Raw genomic sequence first — 10,318 nt, forward strand, 5'->3', positions numbered from 1 at the left:
TGCACTATCACCACACGACCATAGTGTGCATAAAGTAAGCTTGGCCTTGGCCGTGGCTGCAAGGCTATATTTCTTTGCTCTTTAAAATAGAAAATATCTCTCGATTGAAATTGTCTTGGTTTCTCGCAATTTTCTTGTGGTTGTCAAAGCACCATTGGATAACTTACGCGCTTGGATCTCCCATTCGCTAATAACACAATTATGTGTCATAGGCAAAGCTCTCTCAAAATATAATCTCATCTTAGGAACAACGTCATTAAGCTATTGAATTAAATTCGAAAATCTATTTGAAAATGTGTATTTATTATGCTACAAATTGTAATCATTTTATTTAGCAACCCTACTAAATAAAGCCAAACCCCATCCATATATTGAGGGGATCAATTTGATCGACAAGAGGATTGGAGACCCTTGAGGGCCATTGGTCGGCGAACTAAGACACCGGGCACATGATTATTTTGGAGAATAATTAATTTCATATCATAATCATAAATAAATCTTTAAATGATGGATGCAAATTTATTTATTAAATTTCTAAATCTTTATAACATATTCGAGGTACATTCATAACCGGCTATTCAACTAATAACTGTAGTACATTATGTAATATATCACATTTTATGTCCTTGACTTTTGATCATAATCTTAATAAAAATATCAATATTACTAGCTACAAATTACAATGTGTGTGTGCGTACACACACACAAACACACACAAACACACACACACACACACACACTATATATATATATATATATACATTGTAATTTGTAGCACGTGATTATTTTGGATAATAATTAATTTCATATCAAAATCTTAAATATATATCTAATTGGGCATCAACCTCGCAATTGACTAATAAAAGTGATGTGTTATTTTATCTTGGGACTATTTAAGAGACGCTGATGCTCTTCCTTCTTATTACATATGTTACCAAACATTGTAACAGGTGTTAAGTACTCGAATCAAACGGCATAATAGTTATTATATTCCATTGCTTTACAACATTATAGGTGTTAAATTATGCGTATGTTTATTTTACTGAAAACTTCATGAGAAAGGAAAAAACTTTCAATTAAAAATCATTTTTTCAAGGAAAAACATTTGCTTTGGTGGTTTAGAAAAAGTGATTTCCTTCTTACTAGAGGAGAAGTCGTTTTCCCTCAAATTTAAACTTGCTGGTTTTTTTAGTCCGTAGAAAACGGTTTTCACAGATCAATTAATTATCCGTCATCAAAACACAAAGTCAGGAAACAATTTTACAAAAACAGTTTTCCTTCATAAGAATGAACCCTCCCCCCTCATTCCAATACTGCAATTGAAGGGGCTGCTAGGAGCACCGCCCCCGGGCGTCGAGTCTCGTATCTTGTCTGATTATTCGGATCAGTGACCTATTTCACGGGTTCTATATTGGGCCTACCTAGACGGGCCGTGAAGCCTCGACCTCAGCCCATCTCCGTAAGCAGAAGGCCCACTGGGCCCACTGGGCCTTCGTCCCTTCTCCCGGTTCACCTTTCACTAAAGAAGAACCCGCCACGCCTGTCCGACGAGCAAAACCCAAAATGGCGCGGCGCCTCCGTTCACTGCCGAAGCTCCTCCGCCTCGCTCCGCCCGCCGGAACCCCGAGCCCCGCCGCCTCCCTCCTCCCTTCCTCCTCCCTCTGCACCGCCCCTCCCCCGCCGGGCCCCGACCCCGCTCAGGATGCCGCCGCCACCGCCGCCGTCGCCGCCGGAGACGGGGAGCGCCACGAGCAGGTCCGCAGGATCCGGGTCCTCCTGCAGCAGGGCCGCACCGACACCGCCCGGAGGCAAGTCAGGTCCCTCGTCCTCTCCGGGAAGCTCTTCGCTTCCCCCTCGGACTTGTTCACCCTCTTCTCGCTCTCCTGCCCGCTCCTCAAGGGCAGTTTCTCCGACATGCTTCTGTCGGTCTACGCCGATTCCAAGCTGACCCGGGAGGCTTCCGAGGTGTATGCGCTGATGAAAGGGGACGGCTTGTTCCCTAGCCTCGGCTCTTTCAACCTCTTGCTCGAGTCGCTGGTGACGAGCAAGCGGTTCGAGGAGGCGCTCGGGTTCTTCGGGGAGATATTCGGGTCTGATGTGAGGCCGGACCGGTTCACGTTTGCGAAGGCCATTCAGGCCGCGGCGAAATTGGGGGACTTGAGGAGGGGTTTCGAGTTGATGGATGATATGAAGAGGAGAGGGATCAGTCCGAACGCGTTTATCTACAATCTGATGATCTGCGCGCTTTGCAAAGAGAAGAGGGTAAGGGATGCAGAGAAGCTGTTTGATGAAATGTCTAACAGGAATGTGGCTGCCACTGTGGTCACTTATAACTCGTTGATCGATGGGTATTGTAAGATGGGGGAGATGGAGAAGGCGTTTGACCTGAGGGGGAGGATGGAGGGGGAGAATGTGCAGCCGAATCTCATCACGTTCAATTCGTTGCTTAGTGGCCTGTGCCGAGCGCGGAGGATGGAGGAGGCAAAGAGAGTGACGGATGAGATGGAAGCTCGTGGCCTCGCTGCTGATGGTTTCACGTACAGCATTCTTTTCGATGGGCATCTTAAGTCTGGCAACGTGGATGCGTCATTGGATCTTTGTGAAGAAGTTATGGGGAAAGGTGTTAAAATGAATATGTACACGTGTAGCATCTTGTTGAATGCTTTGTGCAAAGAAGGGAAGGTGGAGAAGGCTGTGGAGATTTTGGATAAGTTGATCGCGAATGGACTTGATCCTGATGTGGCTGTATATAACACACTTGTGAGCGGATATTGTCAGAGAAACGATCTGGATGGAGCCGTTTCAATGATCGAACAAATGGAAGTTGCTGGGGTGAAGCCCAATTCTGTTAGCTTCAATTGCTTGATCAGCAAGGTATGCGACATGAAGAAGATGGAGAGTGCGGAGTATTGGGTAAAGAAGATGTCGGAGAAAGGAGTTTCAGCAAATGTGGAGACATTCAACATTTTGATTGACGGCTATGGACGCATGTGCCATTTTGATAGGTGCTTTCAGATTCTAGAACAAATGGAAAATAATGGTCTAAAACCAAATGTTGTGAGCTATGGGTCTCTGATACATTGTCTTTGCAACAATGGTAAGCTCATTGAGGCTGAATGCGTCGTTGGAGATATGGTAGCTCGAGGGATTTTGCCAAATTCACATATATTCAATATGTTAATTGACAGCAGTTGTGCAGCTGGAAAGATGAATACTGCCTTCACTTTCTTTCAAGAGATGCTGAAAAGTGAAATTGCTCCAACGGTTGTTACTTATAATGCTTTGATTAACGGGTTATGCAAAAGTGGGAAGCCAATGGAAGCGGAGAACTTGATTCCCCGGATGATAAGTAATGGCTATGCTCCTGATGTTATCACATACAACTCTCTGATCTCAGGATATTCTGGTGTAGGGAATTCCCAAAAGTGTCTTGAGTTATATGAGAAAATGAAGGCTTTGGGAATCAGGCCCACTTTAAAAACGTACCATCCATTAATTAGTGGATGTGGCAAAGAAGGAACGGCTGTTGTGGATAGACTGCTTGAGGAAATGTCAGAGATGAATTTGGCTGCCGATCGATTGGTATGTAACGAAGTTATTCGATGTTATGTCGAGCATGGAGATGTTCAGAGGGCGTTTGCTGTGTACCATGATATGGTAGACAGGGGACTTCAGCCTGACAAAATGACTTTCAATAACTTGATTAGGGGGCGATTCAAAGAAGGAACTTTGTCGTCAGTGAATGATCTTGTTAATTGCATGAAGGCCAGTAACTTGTCTCCTAAAGCAGATACTTACCACGTACTGGTAAAGGGATATTGTGATCATAAAAATTTTGCCAGGGCATATGATTGGTATAGAGAAATGATGGATGATGGTTTCTCGTTGAATGACTCCTCATGCCATGAGCTCATTGCTGGCCTCAAACAAGAGGGTAAGTTACAAGAATCCCAGATAGTTTGCTCAGAAATGAGCAACCGGAATGCCAGTAATGACGAAAAAATCTCCCTGGTTGCGAAGATGTAGTCAATAATAATGAGAAAAAAATTCAGATTATGTAAGTCAAAACAGATTGGCCTCGAGTTGGAAATGAATCAAGTTGTCTGCCTCAACTTCATCTTTGGATAAATCCGCGAATCATGGTGGATTTAGTTCTGTCGATGTGTAGCTGTTTTTTCTTCTACGTACTATATTTATAAGGACAGCAGGACTTTCCCACATAAACTCACTCGATTCCCTTTGATGTCAAAGTAAATGGGATCCCCTAAGACAGATTGATGGATGATTTTCTTTCTTGATTTGTCTCCCCTCCTCCAGGGCACTAAAGTGAACATCTCTGTATATGTACTGTATATTTGGAATGAACTACTGAAACTTCAAATGTAGCTCTGTGACAGCTTACCTTTGAATTAGATTCAGTGGCGTCAGTTTAGTTTGCCTTTTGCTTTTGAAGACGTACGGTGGTATGTGAAGAAAATTGTCAAAAAAGGGGGGGCACAGCATGCGGGTGGCATATTGCAGCTGGAAACGAGGTGGGAGGATGGACGGACTTGGCTACTGTGGAAGACATATGGACTTAGCAATCAGCTACCCTAAAAGGCTGGAAGTATGTGTACCTTTGTAGTCTCAAGGTAATCAAAACAGGTCACCCTCGCTAGTTTTTCCTAGTTTATTCCATTGCAATGCTCTGTTGAAAGGTTTTTTTTACTGCCTTTTTGGAGAGATCTGGTATGTCTTGTTCCAGAAAATTAGTTTCTAGAAAAACAAATTGCTTTATTTGCTTGTGTTCTTGTCCTGTGTCAATTTATGCTCTCTCTTTCAGTTGTGTGTTCTTTTCTGAAGAAAAGAAAGATACTTCATGGAATTTCACTTTTTCCTGAATAGTTGAAAAATGAGCTGCCCAGTACTGCAGATCTTTTCAGGAAGATGGTCGTGGAAATATATTAAATGAGGCCAGATTTTCCTCCCCCATGCTTGTGGTAAAAGGAACATTACAACATAAGACAAACATTCAAGGCTTACAGCTATCAGCATTGGTCTTGTGGTCCTGCAGATCTTTTCAGGAAGATGGTCATGGAAATATTTTAAGTAAGGCCAGATTTTCCTCTCCTATGTTCGTGGTAAAATGAACATTACGATATAAGACAAACATTCAAGGCTTACAGCTATCAGCGTTGGTCTTGTGGCCCTGCAAATCTTTTCAGGACGATGGTCATAGACATATCTAAATAAGGCGAGATTTCCTTCCCTAAGTTTGTGGTAAGATGAACATTACCACATAAGACAAAATGGAACTATTCATTAATTGACATCATTTTTGGAATTTCTGCTGCACAAAATCACTCCGTAAAAGGCGCATGCTATTTACAGCCTCACCCGTTTCCCTCTTCTCGAAGAGCGCTTATCTATTGTGAGCTTATATATAGCATCAATGTTGCGAATTTTGCCATAGAGATTGCAATTCTTCGTGAGTTAGAGTCTAAGGGACGAACTGTGCCTGCTGGTCGGACATGGCGACCTTCGGTCCGTGTTTTGCTGCTGTTCTCAGTGTCGTGAGCTTTCTCCTCATCGCCTCCGCGGTCCCTCTCGATGTCTCCTACGATGAAAGGGGGATCAAACTCAACGGTCAAAGCAGGATAATCATTTCCGGTTCTATTCATTACCCTCGTAGCACTCCTGAGGTATTTTTCGAGATGTTTATGATAGTTTGCTAAATCGAATTGGGACGGAGTCATGAATTTTTGCAATGTTTTATTTTGTCAGATGTGGGGTGATCTCATTATAAAAGCAAAAGCGGGTGGCCTCAATGCCATTGAGACTTACGTTTTTTGGAATGCCCACGAGCCATTGTACCGTCAGGTATTTAAACAATTTTTCAATATATATATATATATATTTTGTCTTTGGAGGAACAGAACTGCGGCCAAACAGCCGCGTCATAAATCCTCAGGTGACACTTAAGTAGGAGGACCCACCAGCCCTGAGTCACACTTAATACACCTAGCACCTCCCTTGGGTTTTGAACCATTCACATTTTCGTTGAGGATCAGTAGAGTCTTATTCAGTGGAGCCACTGCGGCCGGTGGTTTCAAAATATTTTATTATGTCCTACTAATTTAGTCATTATTTATTGTAAAATGTTGCTCTAGATTGCAAATTTAAATCTGGTTTTATGTTGGGGTGTTTTATTTGTTTAGTATGACTTCGAAGGAAATAAAGATCTAGTCCGGTTTATCAAAACCATAGAAGACGCGGGGCTCTATGCCATTCTTCGGATTGGCCCATATGTATGTGCGGAGTGGAATTATGGGTAATTATGTTATAATTTTTCAAATTCTCCATTAATTTTTATGAATTGGTGTTGCCTTATATTTCCTTTGGTGAGCATTTAATTATTTTTTCCCCTTATGATTTTATATTCAGAGGGTTTCCCGTATGGCTGCACAACTTGCCTGGTGTAGAGGTGAGAACAAACAATACCGTTTATCAGGTAATATTATTTTTATGCAATTTGTAGCTTTAATTTCTTAATTTTAACATCTCTAGTTTGAATTTGTGATGGATTGTTTATTTTTTGTATTGTAACAGAATGAGATGAAAACGTTTGTCACATTGATAGTAGACATGATGCAAAAGCATGGTCTTTTTGCTATCCAAGGTGGCCCAATAATCGTTGCTCAGGTATGTAAATCAATTTCGTACTTTTTTTTTTATAAAAAAATTGGCTTTTATTGAAGTGGTTTAATTATTGTTTAGCTTCTAACTTGTCAGAATAATTAAATCGATTATGTGTTAATTAATATTTTGGCTTTTGTTATGTTTAATATTTACTTTGAAGTTTGAATAAACACTTTATGTGTGAAAAAAAAAATTGAAGATAAAAATTTTTAAATTAAGTATTTGACAATTTAAATTTCGTTCCAATGCATAGTATCAAAGTGGCTATGAGAATCTTTCTAGTTACATGCACTAAGAAAGATTTATTTCGATTTAATGATTTGACATTTATTTTGTGATTTGATCAAGATTGAGAACGAGTACGGAAATGTGGAATGGGCTTATGGGAACAATGGGAAGTCATACATCAATTGGTGCGCACAATTGGCCGAAAGTTATGGCATCCAAGTTCCATGGATTATGTGTCAACAAAGCGATGCTCCTTCGCCAATGGTACAATAAATTATAATTGATTATCAATGTAATGTGCATTTCCTAAAGAAAAAAGATTGATTTTTGAGTTAAAGTAAGTGTTTTTCATTTATTCGTGTAGATCAATACATGTAATGGATGGTATTGTGACCAATTTTCTCCTAACAATCCAAAGAGCCCTAAATGGTGGACTGAGAACTGGTCCGGATGGTAAGGAAAATTTCTTTTTTTCTTCCAAATTTTTATATGCTCAAAATATAAATTTTAATTCGTGTTCAATTTGAAAATTAATTAGGTTCAAGGTTTGGGGCATGAAGGATCCACATAGGACTGCCGAGGATCTTGCTTTTGCTGTAGCAAGATTTTTCCAATATGGCGGATCTCTTCAGAACTATTATATGGTAATTATACATTAATCTATCACTATACTCTTTACACTTATTTTATTTTAATCTATTTACGTAACAGTTATTTTATTCCCTTTGTAGTACCATGGCGGAACGAACTTTGATAGAACAGCCGGCGGTCCCTATATCACGACATCATATGACTATGATGCACCACTTGATGAATATGGTTTTTATCTTCTTTTTTTTTTTTTTAATTTCAATTTCCAAATTGCTATAAATAAAAATAGCAATTTTTGGTCAATTTCTGTTCAATTTTTTGCTACCACTCATCGCCTTTGATAGGTAACTTGAATCAACCGAAATGGGGACATCTGAAACGGCTCCACGAACTGATCATGTCCATGGAGGAGATCCTTACGCATGGAGTGAAGAGGGATGTGGATTACGGGAACATGATGTCGGTCAGTAACTAGTTAATTAATTGAGATTTGGAATTGATCGAGCATAATCTCATCGACGTTGCTGATAATAATTACATATATATTCTCGTCGATCAGGGCACCGTGTACATGTATGAGGGGAAGCAAAGTTGTTTCCTGGGCAACGCGAACGAGAGCCAGGACTTCACCGTCAATCTCATGGGGAGTAATTACACGGTCCCGGCGTGGTCTGTTAGCATCCTCCCCAATTGCTACACCGAGGTCTACAATACCGCTAAGGTGAAACAAGACTCTTCTTTCTAATTTCCAATTTATTATTCTACTTAAGTTAGTACGATCTTAGTGTTAATGAAATCCTAAATATTGTGTAGATTAACGGCCAACAGACAGTAATGGTGAAGCTGCCGAATGAAGCCAACGATCAGACGGAGCCCTATGAACTGAAATGGGATTGGAGGCCGGAGCATCCCGAGAGCTTGCATCAAGGTGTTGCTAAGGGGAGCGTGATGACCGCAAATGAGCTTGGATCAAAAGACTGTCCACTAATGACACTAGCGACTACTTGTGGTATCTAACTAGGTAAATGTAATGACGGTTCTCGTGTATCATATGGTGTTTCGATTGCCTTTTGATATGAATTTGCACAGCAAATTAGTGACTCTCCACGAATGTTTATACAGTCTCGATTTGAGCAAGAACGATAGCCTCACCAGCAAGGCGATCACCTTACATGTCCACACCAACGGGCACATCGTTCATGCTTTTGTCAATGGGAAGCATGTCGGTGAGTCGAGCTCTCATCTATATAATCTCCATTTAATTAGGTTGACTGATGTAAAATACAGCAATCTATATCGTACACATGCTTCTTATTACCTTTTAACATTGGAATCCAATTTTATCTGGCTCAAGGGTCTCAATGGGGTACGAGCGATCTTTTGGAATTCATCATGGAGAAAGACATCAAGCTGAAGCACGGCAAAACTAACTCGATTTCTCTCCTCAGTGTCACCGTCGGTTTGCAAGTATGAAAATTCGTATTGCAAGCTTCTTTAAAAAAAAAAAAAATTAAGTTCGCTTTCTTGTTTTTTTTTTCCCATTAATGTGGCTGCTTGTGATGATATCCCAAGCAGCACTATGGGGCCAACTTCGATACGGTTAATGTTGGGATTCACGGTCCGGTGAAGCTGATCGGCAACAAAGGGCAAAGCGACGAGGTGACTGTGGACCTGTCGACCAACTCGTGGACGTACAAGGTGGGCTTGACCGGCCAGGAGGAGAAGGGCCTACAGCTGGACAACGCTCGCCACCAGCATGGATGGAAATCTTACAATCTCCCCTCGAACAGATTGTTCGTATGGTACAAGGTAAAAAGAAAGCAATGGTATTTTTCATCCAGATCCTTTGATTTATCTGCCTAAAATATGCTGATTAATTGTAAAATTTTTGCCTTGGAATCTCGACAGACGACCTTCAAGGCTCCTATGGGTAGCGACCCTGTGGTGGTGGACTTGCAAGGGCTTGGCAAAGGCACTGCTTGGGTCAATGGCCACAACATCGGCAGGTTTTGGCCGAGCTTCGTTGCTAGCGAGGATGGCTGCACCGCCACCTGCGATTACCGCGGAGCTTATAACTCCGACAAGTGTTTGACCAACTGCGGAAAACCTAGCCTAAGATGGTAAACAAACAGTAGACATCCACCCTTGTTGTTTTTAGGGTTTTGTCAAGGTTATGACTGCGGTTTTTCTGTTCTTGGGGTAGGTATCACATCCCGCGCTCCTTCCTTCAAGGCGACGGCAACAAGCTGGTACTCTTCGAGGAGTTTGGTGGCACCCCGCTCCACGTGAGGTTCCAAACCGTGACGGCCGGGACGATCTGTGCCACCACCGACGAGGGGAAGAAGCTGGAGCTGTCGTGCCAGGGTGGGCACGTCATGTCGGAAATCAAGTTCGCTAGCTTCGGCGAGCCGACTGGCGTCTGTGGGTCTTACGCGAGGGGTAGCTGCGAAGCTCCCAACACGCCCTCAGTCATCCAGAAGGTAATAAACAAATCAAAATACGCTTTTCCTAATTACTATTATCAAACTCTGAGATAAACTAATTAAGCTAAACCGGTCTTTTGCAGCAATGTCTTGGACAAGAAAGCTGTACACTTGATGTTTCGGAGAACACATTCAGACCGACCGAGTGCCACCTGAATGTTTATAGACTCGCTGTCGAAGCTACCTGCGATTCTCCATAGATTTTATTTTTTGGTTTCCTTTTAGAGAATGCTTTTTAGGATATTCAGCTTTTCTTTTAATTGGGTACAAGGGGTTTTACATGTTTCATGTTTCTTTAACCTCTTTGGCTAGGATGTTTAACTTGTTTCATTCCCTTG

At 41.7% G+C, this 10,318-nt stretch overlaps 2 protein-coding genes across 2 annotated transcripts; both read left to right on the plus strand.

Moving 5' to 3' along the window:
* The first annotated feature begins 1,563 nt into the window (after nucleotides 1-1,563).
* LOC108954050 (pentatricopeptide repeat-containing protein At5g12100, mitochondrial) lies at nucleotides 1,564-4,821 on the plus strand. The gene has a single exon (XM_018874720.2). The coding sequence runs from the start codon at nucleotides 1,564-1,566 to the stop codon at nucleotides 4,024-4,026; it is 2,463 nt and encodes an 820-aa protein (XP_018730265.2). The 3' UTR covers nucleotides 4,027-4,821.
* On the plus strand, nucleotides 4,522-10,318 carry LOC104456007 (beta-galactosidase 15-like). The gene is given in 20 exon segments (XM_039300887.1): nucleotides 4,522-4,631; nucleotides 4,885-5,681; nucleotides 5,764-5,859; nucleotides 6,198-6,310; nucleotides 6,424-6,490; nucleotides 6,589-6,681; nucleotides 7,027-7,170; nucleotides 7,271-7,359; nucleotides 7,445-7,550; nucleotides 7,638-7,725; nucleotides 7,842-7,960; nucleotides 8,057-8,218; nucleotides 8,311-8,461; nucleotides 8,464-8,518; nucleotides 8,620-8,723; nucleotides 8,852-8,964; nucleotides 9,073-9,306; nucleotides 9,406-9,617; nucleotides 9,701-9,977; nucleotides 10,064-10,318. Coding segments are annotated over 19 exon segments (2,511 nt in total). The 5' UTR covers nucleotides 4,522-4,631; nucleotides 4,885-5,510; the 3' UTR covers nucleotides 10,181-10,318.

Source organism: Eucalyptus grandis, chromosome 1 (genome assembly GCF_016545825.1).
Source record: "Eucalyptus grandis isolate ANBG69807.140 chromosome 1, ASM1654582v1, whole genome shotgun sequence".
NCBI classification, from domain to species: Eukaryota; Viridiplantae; Streptophyta; class Magnoliopsida; order Myrtales; family Myrtaceae; genus Eucalyptus; species Eucalyptus grandis.